At 43.0% G+C, this 19666-nt stretch overlaps 1 protein-coding gene across 3 annotated transcripts in view; it reads right to left on the minus strand.

The window, feature by feature from the left end:
* Positions 1-19666, minus strand: part of retreg1 (reticulophagy regulator 1) — a 67508-nt gene that overhangs the window by 26802 nt on the left and 21040 nt on the right. The window contains exon 1 of one of the 3 annotated variants that reach the window (XM_055867585.1): positions 8249-8509. The exons of 1 other annotated variant lie outside the window; for it this stretch is intronic. In XM_055867585.1, the coding sequence (XP_055723560.1) occupies positions 8249-8280 (32 nt within the window). In that variant the 5' untranslated portion in view covers positions 8281-8509. Of the gene's footprint in view, positions 1-4679; positions 5059-8248; positions 8510-19666 lie in introns of those variants that run through there. One more of the 3 variants, XM_055867583.1, reaches the window with a different exon arrangement.

Below are 19666 nucleotides of genomic sequence, written 5' to 3' on the forward strand. Positions count from 1 at the left end.
CATTCAGGATAAATAGGCCTGACTTGGTTTCATCAGACCAGAGAATCTTGTTTCTCATGGTCTGAGTTCTTCAGGTGCCTTTTGACAAACTCCAAGCGGGCTGAGGAGTGGCTTCCGTCTGGCCACTTTACCATAAAGGCCTGATTGGTGGTGTGGTGCAGAGTTGGTTGTCCTTCTGGAAGGTTCTCCCATCTCCACAGAGGAACTCCGAGTGACCAGGTCACCTCCTTGACCAAGACCCTTCTCCCCCGATTGCTCAGTTTTGCCGGGCGTTCAGCTCTTGGAAGAGTCTTGGTGGTTCCAAACGTCTTCCACTTCTTGGGGAACACACTGCTGCAGAAATAGTTTAGTCTCGGCGCTCTACCAACAATTCCTTTGATCTCATGGCTTGGTTTTTGCTCGGACATGCACTGTCAACAGTGGGACCTTATATAGGCAGGTGTGTGCCTTTCCAAATCATGTCCAATCAATTGAATTTACCACAGGTGGACTCCAATCAAGTTGTAGAAACATCTCAAGGATGATCAATGGAAACAGGATGTACCTGAGCTCAATTTCGAGTCTCATAGCAAAAGGACTGAATACTTATTGAAATAACGTATTTCTGTTTAGTTTTTGTTGCAAAAATAAATAAAAAATTGTTTTTGCCTTGTCATTATGGGGTATTGTGTGAAGATTGATTAGGAATAAAATGGTTTTAATACATTTTACAATGAGGCTGTAACTTAACATATGTGGAAAAAGGGAAGGGGTCTGAATTCTTCCAGAATGCACATACATGAAAATCTATGGCAAGACCTGGAAATGGTTGTCTAGCAATTATCAACAGCTTGAAGAATTTTGAAAAGAATAATGAGCAAATGTTGCACAATCCAGTTGTGGAAAGCTCTTAGTGACATACCCCCAAAAAAATCATAGCTGTAATCGCTGCCAAAGGTGATTCTATTATGTATTGACTCAGGGGGTTGAATACTTATGTAATGAAGATACTTTGGTATAAATATGGTGTATGTGGACACCCCTTAAAATTAGTGGATTCAGCTATTTCAGCCACACCCATTGCTAACAGGTGTATAACATTTATCACACACAGTCACACAGTCATGCAATCTCCATAGAGAAATATTGGCAGTAGAGTGGCTTAACTGAAGGGCAGAGTAACTTTCAATGTGGCACCGTCATAGGATGCCACCTTTCCAACAAGTCAGATCTTTACATTTCTGCCTTGCTAGAGCTGCCCCGGTCAACTGTAAGTGCTGTTATTGTGAAGTGGAAACGTCTAGGAGCAACAACGGCTCAGCTGCGAAGTGGTAGGCCACATAAGCTCACAGAACGGGACCGCCGAGTGCTGAAGTGTGTAATGCGTAAAAGTTGTCTGTCCTCGGTTCCAACACTCACTACCGAGTTCCAAACTGCCTCTGGAAGCAACGTCAGCACAATAACTGTCCGTTGGAACCTTCATGAAATGGGTTTCCATGGCTGAGCAGTCGCACACAAGCTTAAGATCCCCATGAACAATGCCAAGAATCAGCTGGAGTGGTGTAAAGCTCGCCACCATTGGACTCTGGAGCAGTGGAAACGCATTCTCCTGAGTGATAAATCACGCTTCACCATCTGGCAGTCCGAGGGACGAATCTTGGTTTGGTGGATGCCAGAAGAACGCTACCTGCCCCAATGCATAGTGTCAAGTGTAAGGTTTGGTGGAGGAGGAATAATGGTCTGGGGCTGTTTTCCATGGTTCGGGCTAGGCCCCTTAGTTCCAGTTAAGGGAAATCTTAACATTACAGCATACAACGCTCACCCAGAGGCGGCGCTCCTAGTAGCCGGGGACTTTAATGCAGGGAAACTTAAATCCGTTTTACCAAATTTCTATCAGCATGTTAAAAGTGCAACGAGAGGAAAAAGAACTCTGGACCACCTATACTCCACACACAGAGACGCATACAAATCTCTCCTTCCCCCTCCATTTGGCAAATCTGACCATAATTCTATCCTCCTGATTCCTGCTTACAAGCAAAAATTAAAGCAGGAAGCACCAGTGACTAGATCAATGAAAAAGTGGTCAGAGGAAGCAGATGCTAAGCTACAGGACTGTTTTGCTAGCACAGACTGGAATATGTTCCGGGATTACTCCGATGGCATTGAGGAGTAAACCACATCAGTCATTGGCTTCATCAATAAGTGCATTGATGATATCGTCCCCACAGTGACTGTACATACATACCCCAATCAGAAGCCATGGATTACAGGCAGCATCCACACTGAGTTAAAGGCTAGAGCTGCCGCTTTCAAGGAGAAGGACTCTAACCCGGAAGCTTATAAGAAATCCCGCTATGCCTTCCGACGAACCATCAAACAGGCAATGAGTCAATACAGGACTAAGATCGGGTTGTACTACACTGGCTCTGACGCTCGTTGGATGTGGCAGGGCTTGCAAACCATTACAGACTACAAAGGGAAGCACAGCCGAGAGCTGCCCAGTGACACGAGCCTACCTGACGAGCTAAACTACTTCTATGCTCGCTTCGAGGCAAGTAACACTCCGCAGCCGATGTGAGTAAGACCTTTAAACAGGTCAACATTCACAAGGCCGCAAGGACAAACGGATTACCAGGATGTGTACTGCGAGCATGCTCTGACCAACTGGCAAGTGTCTTCACTGACTTTTTCAACCTCTTCCTGTCTGAGTCTGTAATACCAACATGTTTTAAGCAAACCACCATAGTCTCTGTGTCCAAGAACATTAAGGTAACCTACCTAAATTACTACCGACCCGTAGCACTCACGTCTGTAGCCATGAAGTTCTTTGAAAGGCCCCAACAGATCCACAGATGATGCAATCTCTATTGCACTCCACACTGCCCTTTCCCACCTGGACAAAAGGAACACCTATGTGAGAATGCTGTTCATTGACTACAGCTCAGTGTTCAAAACCATAGTGCCCTCAAAGCTCATCAATAAGCTAAGGACCCTGGGGCCAAACACCTCCCTCTGCAACTGGATCCTGGACTTCCTGACGGGCCGCCTCCAGGTGGTAAGGGTAGGTAACAACATATCCGCCACGCTGATCCTCAACACGGGGGCCCCTCAGGGGTGCGTGCTCAGTCCAATAATGTACTCCCTGTTCACTCATGACTGTATGGCCAGGCACAACTCCAACATCATCATTAAGTTTGCAGATGACACAACAGTGGTAGGCCTGATCACCGACAACGATGAGACAGCCTATAGGAAGGAGGTCAGAGACCGATCCATGTGATGCTAGGATAACAACCTCTCCCTCAATGTGATCAAGACAAAGGAGATGATTGTGGACTACAGGAGAAGGAGGACGCCCCCATTCTCATCGACGAGGCTGTAGTGGAGCAGGTTGAGAGCTTCAAGTTCCTTGGTGTCCACATCACCAACAAACTATCATGGTCCAAACACACCAAGACAGTCGTGAAGAGGGCACGACAAAGCCTATTCCCCCTCAGGAGACTGAAATTATTTGACATGGGTCCTTAGATCCTCAAAAAGTTTGACAGGTGCCCCATCGAGAGCATCCTGACTGGTTGCATCACTGCCTGGTATGGCAACTTCTCGGGCCTTCGACTGCAAGGCACTACAGAGGGTAGTGTGTAAGGCCGAATACATCACCGGGGCCAAGCTTCCTGCCATCCAGGATCTCTATATCAGGCTGTGTCAGAGGAAGGCCCTAAAAATTGTCAAAGACTCCAGCCACCCTAGTCATAGACTGTTCTCTCTGCTACCGCACGGCAAGCGGTGCCGGAGCGCCAAGTCTAGGTCCAAAAGGCTTCTTAACAGCATCTACTCCCAAGCCATAAGACGCCTGAACAGCTAGTCAAATGGCTACCCAGACTATTTGCACCCCCCTCGTTTATGCTGCTGCAACTCTCTGTATATTATCCATGCATTGTTACTTTAACACTACCTACATGTACATATTACCTCAATTACCTCGACTAAGCGGTGCCCCTGCACATAGACTCTGTACCTGTACCCCATGTATATAGCCTCGCTACTGTTATTTTACTGCTGCTCTTTAATTATAATTTTTTACTTATCTATTTTTTACTTAACACTTTTTTTTCTCTTAAAACTGCATTGTTGTTTAAGGGCTTATAAGTAAGCATTTCACTGTAAGGTCTACACCTGTTGTATTCGGCGCATGTGACAAATTTTGTATTTCTCTTCCACTTTGACATGACATAGTATTTTGTGTAGCTCGTTGACAAAAAAAAATCGAATTAAATCCTTTTTAGTCCCACTTTGTAACACAACCACATTTTGAAAAAGTCAAAGGGTGAAGGGGTTTACCAGGATTTGCATGGTGTACTATCATGAATGGTCTCTCCATCTCTCGAGGTGTACTTGCTCATAGTGGATAGGCAATAGGTACTAAAGTGCTATGACCCCAAGAACCCTAACACCGTGCCCTTAAACACTAATCGCGTTGACAGATGCGGTTACTGAACACTACCTAACTCTTTACAAATCTCCACCTCTTTAATCTGACATTTTCTAACGACAGGAAAGTAGGTCGAGTTTTATGAGCCGCTCGTAATTTAATCCCCCATGTGACCCTGGAAAACCTGACAACTGCATCACACTGTATTAGCTTCAAGGAAATTCCAAAGCATAGAGTAGGTGGAAAATTATAGATAAAACTACATTACCCAGCATGCCTTTCAGAAATTCTCTCTTCGTTTGTCGTGGGAGCGTTTGACATATGATGGAGAATTGGCATCACTGGACTTTAGCTCTCAAAGAAAACGCTTGGCTTTCAAAGTCAGCGCAACACAGGATTTCTTGGCAGGTTGCGGACATCTATTAACTGAAGTTCATTTGAGCGGTGCCCTTTCCCAGCTCGTTACCCTCGCTCCCAAACCCACCTTCCACCCCCACACAGCTGTCCCTTTCACATTTGTTTTGGTTGCGGAGATTTTTCCAATATCCACCTTAATGCACCCCTTTGCCTGCTTCCTCTTAAGCTCCATTCTAGGGTTGGGTGGTATACTATATTTTACATATACCGGTATTGATGCACGAACCGGTTTGAGTTTTTACATTACCTTCTATAACGGTGTTTGGAATGTTACATTTTATACACCGTGTTTTATAGTTTACTCCGCTACTTGAGTCCTCTCTCGCAGCTCTTTCCTCTCAATGCCGCTTTCCACACAGACCTAGCCCCGCCCCCTGTCACTTACGGAGCACATTTGTTGCTCCTCAACCATGACACACTTGCGTTCAGTCTGCAGGGTCAGTGCAGCGCATGCAACAATGTTGATGACAACGATGCTGTTTTCACCTTGCTTCTTAATATTAAACAACTAACGTTCTAGCGGCCTTTAATTACACTATTAGTTTGTGCTTCTTACATCTGAAAAAACGACTCGTTTGTCTTTTCTTAGTCAGTTGGGCCTAAATCGTGTTAGCCGCTAATGCTAATCGCTGGTTAGTTGGCTAGCTAGCTAGCTAATAAATGTACTGAGTCAGAGCAAACGTAGCTAGCTATCCAGCCTGATAATCCCAGTGATGGTGTAGATATAAATCAGTATGTTGTTTGTGCAACAGTATCGTCTAAATCAAAAAGGAATACGCGAAGCATCATTATGTTAGCTACATGAAGTAGCTAAGATAAAGAATATAGGGTCCAATAGGAAACACGTATTAACACTTTGGTTCCTACCCTGTCACAATAACTTCTGGCATTTTCCTTCATTGACATGGCAAACAGCACTGTATTCAAAGTGCCCACTATTATATTCTAAGTATAGAATTAGAATAATCATTATATTTCCATGATTCCAACAGTTCACCCAAGTGTTTTGCTCTAAATCGCAATTGCAATATCGTGCAGCCCTACGTGGCAGTGTGGAAATGACCTCAAATGAGTGGAGGAAATGCAGAAATTGAAAAAGTATAGTGATATTATATTTTGGCCATATCGCACAGCCCTACTCCAGACCCCTCTCACTCATCAGCCTGGAAAAGAGCAACAGGCCAGGGTAGGGTCTCCTGAACTCCACCCCCAGCGCCCCACCAAATTTACGCCATGTCTGACATATACCTCTGTCAAGAAAGGTCAGATTGCTATTCCCCTCTCACATTCCAGGCACGTGCTTCCCAGGGAGACAGGTTTCCAGGGAAACCATAACAGGCGCACATGTGACAGCGTGACTGAATGCTTGTCTGTGAGGCAATGAATCCTGATAAAGGTTTCCCCATTTCCTGTAAAACTGCCCTGCTCCTTAGAACCGCTTAAGTACAGTGCCCTAGTATGGGATGTGGTCTACTGGTAAACACTTTTGTCAAACGTTCTGGTACTGAGCAAATTCCTTTTGGGAAAACACTCCTAAGGGAAACCCAAGGGAGAAAGACTGGTTCCAAGTTAACACCCAGAAGACATTGGTGATGTTGGTAAACTCGAAGGATACAATGCGCCGCTCACTAGGCAATACCCTCTGTATAACAGTATCCAGCTTTTGTACTGTAATGCAGTAATAGGGGCATCGTATCTTCCTTAGTAGACCAAAAGGGACAGACCAAACTAAACTTCTGTGGGACAGTGGTATTGACTGTCATGGGTAAACCCCTTCAGGGGAAAGTCCTAGAAAATCCTGGCACTCCATTCAACGTGGAGCGCAACATTTAAAAGACTTCAGATCACACTGGCTCAACCCTGCGTGATCTCTCAGAGCCTATAAAAGCCCTTTATGTCATGTCCTTGTACCTCAGTATCTTTCATCCACTGCTACTAAATGACATTTGATCTATCTACCTTTGTCTGCCTTTGGTATCCTACACTTTGGTATCCAACCCAGTGAATGATGACTGGAAGATTATAACCCTGACTATGCTAATACTGCATTATTCTTCGTGATTACTTCAACCTTAATCTTGAGCCTAACAACAGTATTTCTTGAGTTAATTGCCGTTATGCCATACATACTCCTGATATGAAATACCTTTAGTACTTCCCTCAGGCTTCTGTAAAATGAGTCCTTTCCTATCTTTAACGGCATCCAAACCTAACAGTAGACACATTGCTCTGTTATTCCCAACTCATCTGGGAAAACCATGGGGATCATTCCATGACAACAATCCTATCGAGAGACCAGAGGAGGGGCATCCAAAGCAGTTGTTAGGCAGACATGTCATTTCAACCTATTGGTAATCTCTAAAATAACATGGGGAGGTACATGTCTGAGCCTCTAATGAGTCCAGTGACGGCACCGTAAAAATTATATTTAACAAACTGCCAAACAATGTGAGGAATGGAGGCCAAAAAAATCCAGAGCATCCACATATTTCCGAGGGATATACAGAGGGAGTAATATGTTTACCAGTCTGTGTGTGTGTGTGTACAAGAGAAAACTCCAGACGCAACACTCCAGATACAACATATATCTTTATGCCAAAGCCCCTCCGCAAGAACTTTGTGGGGATTTGTTGTCAACTTGATAAATTATATTGGCTGCTATTCAAAACCCTAAGGCAAAGTCTTGACCAGTTCACTTAAACCTCCATTTCAAAAGAGCCATCATGCACGTCTAAACCAGATAGAGCCCAAGCCCAAATTAACATTTGAGTCTTTTAACAAGCGCTCTTATCCAGAGCGACTTAGAGTAGTGAGTGCATACATTTTTGTAATATTTAATACTGGTCCCCCATGGGAATCAAACCCACAACCCTGGCGCTGCAAGTGCCATGCGCTACCAACTGAGCCACACGGCACCCATGTGGCTCTGTTGATATCACTGATATCGTGACATTTTATGCAACGATGTTGACACCTTTCCAAGTGAATACAGACTGTATTCTTTCTGTTACAGAGCTTAAGTGTATTTGAATCCAAGTTTATTTGCCTAGCCATGTTGGGTTTTGAGTTGAGAAAACTAGAGTGAATTGTAGACCTCTAACTCTTAGCAATATGGATACCATAATCTTAAGGCATGCCACACAATATAATCACAACCAATTACGTGACATGAGGAGTGTAGCACCGTATCTAGAAGACTGTTTTTTAAATCACTGACACACAGTGCCTTCAGAAAGTAGTAATAGCACAACAATATGTGGAATAAGTCAAGTGGCGTGAATACTTTCTTAAGGCACCATGAACAGAAAACTGTAACCGCATTCAAAACTCCTTTAAACCGTTTGGTAGACTGTCAGTGTCTCTCACTTTCTCTTATTACACACTCAAAAGATGTCAAAACAAACAGACATACTCGTGTACCTCATTCCTGCCCCACGGTCTTCCGGAGACATCTTAGGAGCTCTAGTTTGGTTCTGTCACGATATTAAGGTAGTCCGGAGAAGATGTGGTTTTGGATATAAGTACTTGTCTGTCACAGCAAAGCTCTACAAATCGTTCAGGTCAAGTCAAGACACAGTTGACGTGCCATTCAGCGCGAGACCAGCTAGTGTTTATCTTCAATGAAGCCTGAGCTTGACTATTTCAACCAGGCCCATCTAAAAATAACACAGGTCACACAGCATTTCACCAGGCAACTATCAAGAGGACAGAGAGGTTGGGGCAAGGTGGTGGGTGGGTGGGGTACGAATACACCAGTGACAGGGTGGGAGCTGCCCCCCTATGTCAGTGTCACTGCTCCCCTCTGTAAAGTTGGGGGCACAATCTGTTTATCAGATATCTTTGAGTGTGTGTGTGTGTGTGTGTGTGTGTGTGTGTGTTTGTGAGTGTGTGTGTATGTGGGAGGGGGGATGTATCTGTTTCAGAAGTAGAAAGCAAGCACACGTCATTGTTGTCTTTGTCGCATGTTGACGCCATATCCGGTGTAAACTGCTCAGAGGTTGCGCAAATGCTAGCTCTCCCCTGCTAACAACAGTTCAGTTACAGTCTTTATTTAGCCGTAGCGGAGTAAACATTATGTTGCAAAGTTATGCAAACACGATAATGATTGTTTTGGTAGTTTTGGCGTTTTTTATAATGTTAAGGATATTTTAAGTTGAGGAGCACTGCTGGGGCTGAGTTCTGTGACTAACTGTAATCAGGTACGTTACTAGCAAAAATGTTGTAATCAGATTACAGATACTTTTGAACAACTAGATTACTTCTAGGATTTCTTTTAAATTCAGAAAGGATGTTTGCGAAAAAATGGTTGACACCTTTCTGTTTTCCCAATGACATTCAAATCAGCATTGAAAAAAGGTTTAAGTTTGTTCTGCCTGAGCTAGTCTGACCACAAGTCAGAGAGCACTTTTATGACACACCCAAGTGCGTTTGATTGATCACGGAAAAACAGAAAAGAGCATGAATTGGCTTTTGTAGGCCACAGTCCAAGCAATGTCTTCAAATGGTGTGACTGCTGTCGGCATCCAAAGATTATCCAACTTGAATAAACGCTAAAATGGAAAGCTGTTTTAACATGTGAATTTTTTATATCAATAAGTGCACCTCCCTGACCAAGGCCTTTCTCCCCCGATTGCTCAGTTTGGCCGGGGGGCCAGCTCTAGGAAGAGTCTAGTTGGTTCCAAACCATTTAAGAACGATGGAGGCCACTGTGTTCTTGGGAACTTTTCAACGCTGCAGAAACGTTTTGGTACCCTTCTCCAGATCTGTGCCTCGACACAATCCTGTATTCCTCTCGACGTCATGGATTGGTTTTTGCTCTGACATGCACTGTCAACAGAGGGACCTTATATAGACAGGTGTGTGCCTTTCAAAATCATGTCCAATCAATTGAATTTACCACAAGTGAACTCCAATCAAGTTGTAGAAACATCTCAAGGATGATCAATGGAAGCAGGATGCACCTGAGCTCAATTTGTTAGTTGTGAATGTTGTGAAAATAGATGTCATTCTATTGGTCATATAAATGTTTGTCTTCTTCTAATGCCGCTTAAAGGTGGAGGTAATCTAAAAGTAACTGAACGTAATCAGATCACTTTACTGAGTTTGGGTAATTCAAAAGTTACATTACTGATTACAATTTCGGACAGGTAACTAGTAACTGTTAATGGATTACATTTATATAGTAACCTACCCAACCCTGATTGTGTTGTATTGTATTTATGCCACAATTTATGCTACATTTCACCATGTTTTAACTACGAAATAAAACATATTAGACAAACATGGTAACAGAAAACATTTATAGTTTCATCCAAAGCACTTTAAGAACATCAACAATTTATTATAGATTTTTTTATCCAAATGACTTATGCAAATCATTTGACTGTGACGAAACACTCATGACTAGTATTTTTGGTCCAATGACAGGTTTCCTTCAGAAGCACACCCCCTGCTAGTCTTCTGACCTGACAGGCTGCTTGTAGAGTTCAAAGTAACTGCTGTCTTAGGATAAGTTCCTGTAACACAGAATTAAACAAACTCTCTCTGTTTCTCTCTCTCTCTCTCTCTGTCACGCACGCACACACACACGCACGCACGCACGCACGCACGCACGCACGCACGCACGCACGCACACACACACACACACACACACACACACACACACACACACACACACACACACACACACACACACACACACACACACACACACACACACACACACACACACACACACACACACACACCATATCAGATTTCACAACCCCACAAACATCACGGTTGTCGTGGGAACAAACAACACGTGTGTCCTATCTCAAAGCAGATTTATGGTCCAAGCACGAAGCGTAACAGGTGTTGTGATTCAAACACATAATATAACACATCCAAGTCATATTCCTTGACAGCAATAGCTCGCTATAGATAACTTCTCGTTATGACTCAGATCCAGTTTTACATGTTGATTTGAGTTGAAGATTTGAATTGTTGACGTAAATGGGGGATTTGAAATGTTGTGTATACACACAAAGACTGACAAAAATAGGTGTTGAGAAATGTTGCGTAAACACTATTCAATGGGTGATTTCAAAAATGTGTGTGTGTGCAGAGAAAGTGATGTATATAGGACCATTAAAAAACATCAAATCAAATGTTATTTGTCACATGCTTCGTAAAAAAACAGGTGTAGACTAACAAAGAAATGCTTGTTTGTGTTTGTCTAAGGTCAAGCTGTGAAAGCGTGGGTGTTTCTGGGAGTGGAGGTATTTTTGGTCTATTTCCTCGGCACGTGCAGCCCATGGATCAGGGTTAAGTAATCTCTGGCCTGTGTCGTCATTTTGACAGCTGCTCTGACTTCAAAACGACAGCGTTCCTCAACACACCAGCATGCCAGCAGCCATGAACCCAAAACAGTAATATTTATCATTTTTTCAACTGATATCTATGAAAGATACATAATACTCATAGAATGTAAATTAATGTGCGTTTTAGTCCTACATTTAAACATTTATTACAGCCCCCGTCCACCCAACAGTAGGCCTTTTGCCTCTTGGTAGGCCGTCATTGTAAATCAAAATTTGTTCTTAACTAACTTGTCTAGTTAAATGAAAGTAAAAAAAAAAAAAAATTGTTGTATGACAATCAGGGTTGGAATCACTTCCAATCATTTTGCAGACACTATTATCCAGAGCAACATACAGTAGTGAGTGCATATGTTTTCATATTGGTCCCCCATGGGAATTGAATCGACAACCCTAGCGTTGCAAGCATTGTTCTCTACCAATTGAGTCACACTTGTCCACAACCCTAAATTCAAATAAAATTCTTGAATTCACACATGAAGTGGATATTTTACGTGGAATTAAATTCGATTTGCAACAATCTTCTGGTTATTGAACTGGAATACATATTGTAATTGTAAAAAAATATATATATTTGGAATTCAATTCAATTCATATCATAATGGGTTTAGTATCAAAATAAACTTCAGGATTTGTTGTAAATCATTTCAACTTGAAGTTATGTATTTCCAGTATAGCTGGGCTGTCTGAACACTCACATGATCAGCCCGATAGCCATAACGAATTGAATGGGAATTGGAATTTGTGGAATTGTTAGGGATAATATTGAATTATCCACATTTTTTTTTTTTAATTGAACTAACATTGAGAAGAATTTAATTAACTCTGAATTACAACATTGACATGGAATTTGAATTGAATTGATGGAATTTACATGGATAGGAAATTTAATTTGTGGAATTGACCTCATAAATGTCATGGAAAATTAAGAGGGGTATGTGTGTGCGTGCGTGTGTGTGTGTGTGTTGTATGCTTTTTCCCTATGTATTCAAAACTACACACAGTATACTGAACAAAAATATAAACGCAACATGTAAAGTGTTGGTCCCATGTTTCATGAGCTGAAATAAAAGATCCCAGAAATGTTCCATACATAAAGCTTATTTCTCGCAAATGTTGTGCATAAATTTGTTACATCCCTGTTAGTGAGCATTTCTCATTTGCCAAGATAATCGATCCACCTGGCAGGCGTGGCATATCAAGAAGCTTATTAAACAGCATGATCATTGTACAGGTGCACCTTGTGCTGGGGACAATACAATTTTATCACACAACACAATGCCACAGATGTCTCAAATTTTGAGGGAGCAAGCAATTGGCATGTTGACTGCAGGAATGTCCACCAGAACTGTTGCCAAAGAATTTAATGTTAATTTCTCTACCATAAGCCAACAGCATTTTAGAGAATGTCCAATCGGCCTCAGAAGCGCAGACCACGTGTAATCACGCCAGTCCAGTACCTCCACATCAGGCTTCTTCACCTGCTGAGACGAGCCACCCGGACAGCTGATGAAACTGTGAGTGTGCACAACCAAATAATTTCTGCACAAACTGTCAGAAACCGTGTCAGGGAAGCTCATCTGCATGCTCGTCGTCCTCACCAGGATATTAACCTGACTGCAGTTCAGCATTGTAACCAACTTCAGTGGGCAAATTATCACCTTCAATGGCCATTGGCACGCTGGAGAAGTGTGTTCTTCACGGATTAATCCTGGTTTCAACGGTACAGGGCAGATGGCCGACAGCGTGTATGGCTTCGTATGGGCGAGCGGTTTGCTGATGTCAACGTTGTGAACAGAGTTCCCCATGGTGGCGGTGGGGTTATCGTATTGGACACGAACACAATTGCATTTTATCGATGGCAATTTGAATAAACTGTGACGAGATCCTAAGACCCATTGTCGTGCCATTCATCAGCCGCCATCACCTTATGTTTCAGCATGATAATGCACGGCCCCATGTCGTAAGGGTCTGTACACAATTCTGGAAGGTGAAAATGTCCCAGTTCTTCCATAGCCTGCATACTCAGACATGTCATCCATTGATCATATTTGGGATGCTCTGGATCGACGTGTACCACAGCGCGTTCCAGTTCCCACCAATATTCAGCAACTTCGCACAGCCGTTGAAGCGGGGTGGGACAACATTCCACCGGCCATAATCAACAGCCTGATCAACTCTATGCAAAGGAGATGTGTCGCACTGCATGAGGCAAATGGTGGTCACACCAGATACTGACTGGTTTTCTGATCCATGCCCCTACCTTTAAAACATTTTTAATTTTTAATCTGTGACCAACAGATGCATATGTGTATTCCCTGTCATGGGAAATCCACAAATTAGGGCCTAATAAATTTATTTATTTCAATCGACTGATTTCCTTATATGAACAGTAACTCAGTAAAATCTATGACATTTTTACATGTTGAGTTTATATTTTTGTTCACTGAACATAGAATTACTATTGTATTTTAGTGATCCCATTTGAATGAGACATAAAGAAAAACCCTTATCAGGTTCCTATCATTCTATGAAGTACTACTCTGCAAGGAGTGGGCTATTTTAGTGGCTTTTTTACATGCTCCCCTCAAGTCTCCAATATCTTAGTACCTGGAAGTCCTTGAGCATAGAGTCTTGTGATCAATATAGGCAAAGCTGATTGGCAGCAACTATTTGGATAAGGGAGGGAAGTAAGCGGGGCTACTGATAAACAGCACCTTGCTACAAAGTAGTTGGTGGTGTAAAAAAACGTGCAGTAAGAGCTGCCCCAGAACCAGTATTGTGTTCTGTGTCCTAATGGTTGATGTTAGGTACAGCTGATTCTAGAGCAAACCTTAAGAGACTACTTGGACCACTTTAGTAGAAGTAGTAAATTAGGAGATGAAGAGGGTTAAACCAAGGCCTCATACCTTTTTAAAGGGTTAAACAATTGTGTTATGATAAACTGTAAGGTCTCCTCTTCAGGAGACCTCTGTGTGTTCAAACCTGTTTTGAGTGTTGTGCCCCTTCAGATACTATCAGAAGATGGACACAGTACGTTCATACTCCTCCTGTCTGGGCCCCACCGTGGCTATCTGAGGTTCTGAGAATACGAATGATTTTCGTATTAGAAGGCCAGCATCCCCGAGTCACCTCTTCTCTGTTGATGTTGAGACTGGTGTTTTGCGGGTACTATTTAATGAAGCTGCCATGTTGAGGACTTGTGAGGCATCTGTTTCTCAGTAGAGCCCTGGGTAGAGCTCTACCGTGGTGACTTGACCCACTACTACTATCCTGTAGTCCCTTTAAAAAATACATATCAACTCACATTGATGTCTTTTTACAGATCAACTGCACCGCTGACGTGTCTCACTCCACTGTGTGGGAGTTGTTAAAAGCATATCTGGTGCCAAATTATTTCATACACAGCGTATGACAACAAACAGCGCACCAAACACTTATCGGAGCCATATCAACTCATTCTAGATGTGGACAACAGATATGCCTCTTCTCCGACTCCTGAACTCTAGAAAGAGAGCGTGCTACACCAATCGGAATTTGACAATCTTTCCACCGAACAAATGGAGCATCTCTCTTGATGCTGAAAAGGCTTTCGACCGGGTTGAGTGGGAATATCTATTTACAGAACTAGAGAGATTTGGGTTTAGTCATTCCTTCCTGGATTATGATTTTGTACTCGTCCCCAGTGGCTTCTGTTCGCACCAACAATATTACCTCCAGCTACTTCCCTCTCCACAGGGGGGCCAGGCAAGGTTGTTGTTTATCCCCTTTCCTATTTGATATGGCTATTGAGCCTCTTGCTATTGCACAGCGAGTGGAGAAGAGGATTAATGGAATATTAAGGGGCAACATAACTCACAAGGTGTCCTTATATGCAGATAATCTTATTTTATACATCTCTAACCCTTTGGAGTCTATACCCTATCTCTTGGACATGCTACAAGGTTTTGGGACATTCTCTGGTTATAAGTTAAACATAACAAAAAGTGTTCTCCTTCACATTTCCACTCGAGCCTACTAAGTGTCCAGTCGAGAGGTGCTTAGATCTTAACCCTTATCTGAATTGCACAATCTCCAGATTATACGACATAATACAGAACATTAATCCACCTTCCTTTGCAAATACAACATCTGCATGGGAGCCAGACATGGGTGTCGAGAAACCCGATGATATATGGCAACAAAGTATTTTGCGTATCCACTGTTGGATTCGGGGTTAAACTTCAAACATTGTTATACTCAGAAGTATAGGAACATTAGTTACAAAAGAGACATGAGGGGTGCCATAATGAAGCTTGGGTGCAGGGAACAATCAATCAAGTTTATTTTATATAGCCCTTCGTACATCAGCTAATATCTCGAAGTGCTGTACAGAAACCCAGCCTAAAACCCCAAACAGCAAGCAATGCAGGTGTAGAAGCACGGAACACAATCGCATGTGACAGTTCTGATAAGGGGAGAAACCATTGAAGGCTCATATCACTTAGTTCCCTGCTTAGCAAGAATGATGCAATGTTTAGCGATAAGGAGGAGACCCCACCCAAAGTAGGGTATGAATACCACCACGGGGGGAGGCCATGTCTGTGTCTGAATTACAGCTGTATCGACCCTTTGGAAACGATTAAACATAGTTCAGCTTCTCTAGTGTCCGTGAGTTATTTACTCAACATTAGAACCTAATAGGCTGACCACGCCGCTCGCGTCGCGTGCAAAATACATTTAGAAATCCATGTTATTCAATTATTGCACCCACACCGCTTGCGCGCATGCACCAACAAGCGTCTGCGTTGCCAAGGGCTAAAATAGAAATCAGTTCTATTTCTGAAGCAGATCACGCTGCAAGTCCTGCCTCTCCCATCTCCTCATTGGTTTATAGAAGCAGGTACCCACGTGCCATCTCCTCATTGGTTATACCCATGTGGGTGACTGAAAGACGAACAAGGTCAGTGGTGGTAATGCACCTAATTTATGAAAGTTGCCAATAGCAATATGAAGTCAAGAGAATAAAAAGCCTGGAAGGAAGAGAGATGACTAGAAACGATTTGGTTTTATGTGTGGATTAATTGGCGGAGTAGAAGACCTTGTACATTTCAGGTAAAATAACAACTCAATGTTTATATCCCAGGACAAATTAGCTAGCAACAGCAAGCTAGCTAAATGGGACAAATTAGCTTGCAAGTGCAAGCTAACTAGCTAAATTGCCACAAATGTTTCATGCTTTTCGACCTGTCCCCAAATTAATATAATTGGTTCAGTTTATTTTGATATTTTAACCTGCGTGTCGTGATCGTGTTTGGTGAGGGGGGACAAAATAAATGTATGCACAATGGCACACGATGGCGCACACGCGCAGCCAGTTTGGGTTCCGTGTAACACTACACATCATAATTTTGCATAAGGCATGGGTTTATTCAGTTGAAGGTTTTGCACCAGCCCCATTACTCAAATGACAGATTGGCAAAAATATACCCAAATGTTGACCCCAAGTGTTTGAGATGCCACCAGAGTCCAACGACTGTGGAACACATGTTTTGGTCATGCCAATCTTTGAGGGCCTCTGGGACTCCATTTTTTAGGCATTCTCACATATGTGTAATACAACTGTTAGCCCCAACCCAGTCACTGCCATTTTTGGGGTACTTTTCCTAGACCAGAATGCTACCATGCATCAGGCAAATGCGAAATAATTTTTATTGAACTTTTTCTTCTCCATTGTTTTTGTTTCTATGACTGTTTGTTTCTGTTTGTTTCTTTCGTAGGGGTGGGTGGTTTGGAGGGAGGGAGGGAGTGGAGGGTGGAAGGGAGAGAGGGAGAGAGGGAGGAAATGAATGGATGGATGGATGGGTGGGTGGGAGAATGAGGGGTTGGGGTTGTACTATTTTGTTATGTCTGAAAATCTAAAATAAAGTTTTAAAAAACTTGAATGGTCATTCTGGAAATCTGACTTTTTAAATCTAGACTAGTGCAAATCTGAGACTATTTTAAACCATGTCTGAGAAATGCCATTTCAGTTAGTCAAGTTTAATAGTGCAATTAAGAATAGGATTAGGCTTAATCTGTGTCTGTGAAACCACCCCTCAGTGTATATCATACTAAATGAAGGGTGCAGATTTAGGAACCAAATCCTACGAATTGCCTTGAGACCAGCTTGATCACACAGACAACAATATTATTTTCCTCCTCCTCTCCATCCCAGCCCCCAGCTGTCAGCGGCCATTCTGACCTGGCTAATCTCCAACTAAGCCTCGCCAGACCCGGAGCCCGCTTTACAATTACCCACAACGCACCTTTGTCTGACGGACAGCGGCAGATGACACCAACACAATAGCTAAATGTCAGACAGGAGATAGAGACAAGAGCCCAGTAGCCCACCATTATGAGGCGATTCTGGAATACCAACAAGGCAAAGCATCATGGGTATCTATTATGGTATCTGGCTTTTCCCATTCACTGCAATTGAGGTCTTCGGTCTCTAAACGCGTCTCTGTGCAACTGTACGTGATGCTGCAGGCCAAATTGTCCCGTTTATTTATATAGCCAATGCACAACCGCCTAGTTCTGCAGTTAGGGACAGCCAATTTAAAACAATGTATTTAAATGTATTTTTACCCCCATTTTTCTCCACAATTTCATGATTTCGATCTTGGTTTATTGCTGCAACTCCCCAATGGGCTCGGGAGAGGTGAAGATCGAGTCATGTATCCTTCGAAACATGACCCGCCAAACTGTGCTTCTTAACACCCGCTCGCTTAACCCGGGAGCCAGCTGCACCAATGTGTCGGAGGAAACACTGTTCAACTGACCACCGAAGTCATCCTGCATCGCCCGGCCCACCACAAGGAGTCGCTAGAGCGCGATGAGCCAAGAGTGGGGATATCCAACCGTTGGAATTTTTGATAAGCCGCAACCTACATTTAAAAGGACTGCCAGGGTTGGGAAGACTAAGATATGAGACTACCTATAGCAGGGTGCCCCAACAGGCAAGTTATTTGGCCCCCAAAGTTTAGACTATTTAAAAAAAGTATTTTTGTTTTCATTGTTGGGCATAAAAGACTGTAAAAAAAAACAGCAAATCAGCTACAAGTGATAAACATGTTGGAATTCTGAAATCTGTCCAACTCATCCAAACCATCTCAATTGGGTTGAGGTCGGGTGATTGTGGAGGCCAGGTCATCTGATGCAGCACTCCACTCTCCTTCTTCGTCAAATAACCCTTACACAGCCTGGAGGTGTGTAGGGTCATTTTCGTGTTGAAAAACAAATGATAGTCCCACTAAGCGCAAACCAGATGGGATGGCGTATCGTTGCAGAATGCTGTGGTAGCCACATGGAGCCATGAAGGCCTGATTCACGCAGTCTCCTCTGAACAGTTGATGTTGAGATACAGTGGGGCAAAAAAGTATTTAGTCAGCCACCAATTGTGCATGTTCTCCCACTTAAAAAGATGAGAGAGGCCTGTAATTTTCATCATAGTTACACTTCAACTATGACAGACAAAATGAGAAAAAAAATCCAGAAAATCACATTGTAGGATTTTTAATGAATTTATTTGCAAATATGGTGGAAAATAAGTATTTGGTCACCTACAAACAAGCAAGATTTCTGGCTCTCACGGACCTGTAACCTCTTCTTTAAGAGGCTCCTCTGTCCTCCACTCGTTACCTGTATTAATGGCACCTGTTTGAACTTGTTATCAGTATAAAAGACACCTGTCCACAACCTCAAACAGTCACACTCCAAACTCCACTATGGCCAAGACCAAAGAGCTGTCAAAGGACACCAGAAACAAAATTGTAGACCTGCACCAGGCTGGGAAGACTGAATCTGCAATAGGTAAGCAGCTTGGTTTGAAGAAATCAACTGTGGGAGCAATTATTAGGAAATGGAAGACATACAAGACCACTGATAATCTCCCTCGATCTGGGGCTCCACGCAAGATCTCACCCCGTGGGGTCAAAATGATCACAAGAACGGTGAGCAAAAATCCCAGAACCACACGGGAGGACCTATTGAATGACCTGCAGAGAGCTGGGACTAAAGTAACAAAGCCTACCATCAGTAACACACTACGCCGCCAGGGACTCAAATCCTGTAGTGCCAGACGTGTCCCCTTGCTTAAGCCAGTACATGTCCAGGCCCGTCTGAAGTTTGCTAGAGAGCATTTGGATGATCCAGAAGAAGATTGGGAGAATGTCATATGGTCAGATGAAACCAAAATATAACTTTTTGGTAAAAACTCAACTCGTCGTGTTTGGAGGACAAAGAATGCTGAGTTGCATCCAAAGAACACCATACCTACTGTGAAGCATGGGGGTGGAAAAATCATGCTTTGGGGCTGTTTTTCTGCAAAGGGACCAGGATGACTGATTCGTGTAAAGGAAAGAATGAATGGGGCCATGTATTGTGAGATTTTGAGTGAAAACCTCCTTCCATCAGCAAGGGCATTGAAGATGAAACGTGGCTGGGTCTTTCAGCATGA

Source organism: Salvelinus fontinalis, chromosome 17 (genome assembly GCF_029448725.1).
Source record: "Salvelinus fontinalis isolate EN_2023a chromosome 17, ASM2944872v1, whole genome shotgun sequence".
NCBI classification, from domain to species: Eukaryota; Metazoa; Chordata; class Actinopteri; order Salmoniformes; family Salmonidae; genus Salvelinus; species Salvelinus fontinalis.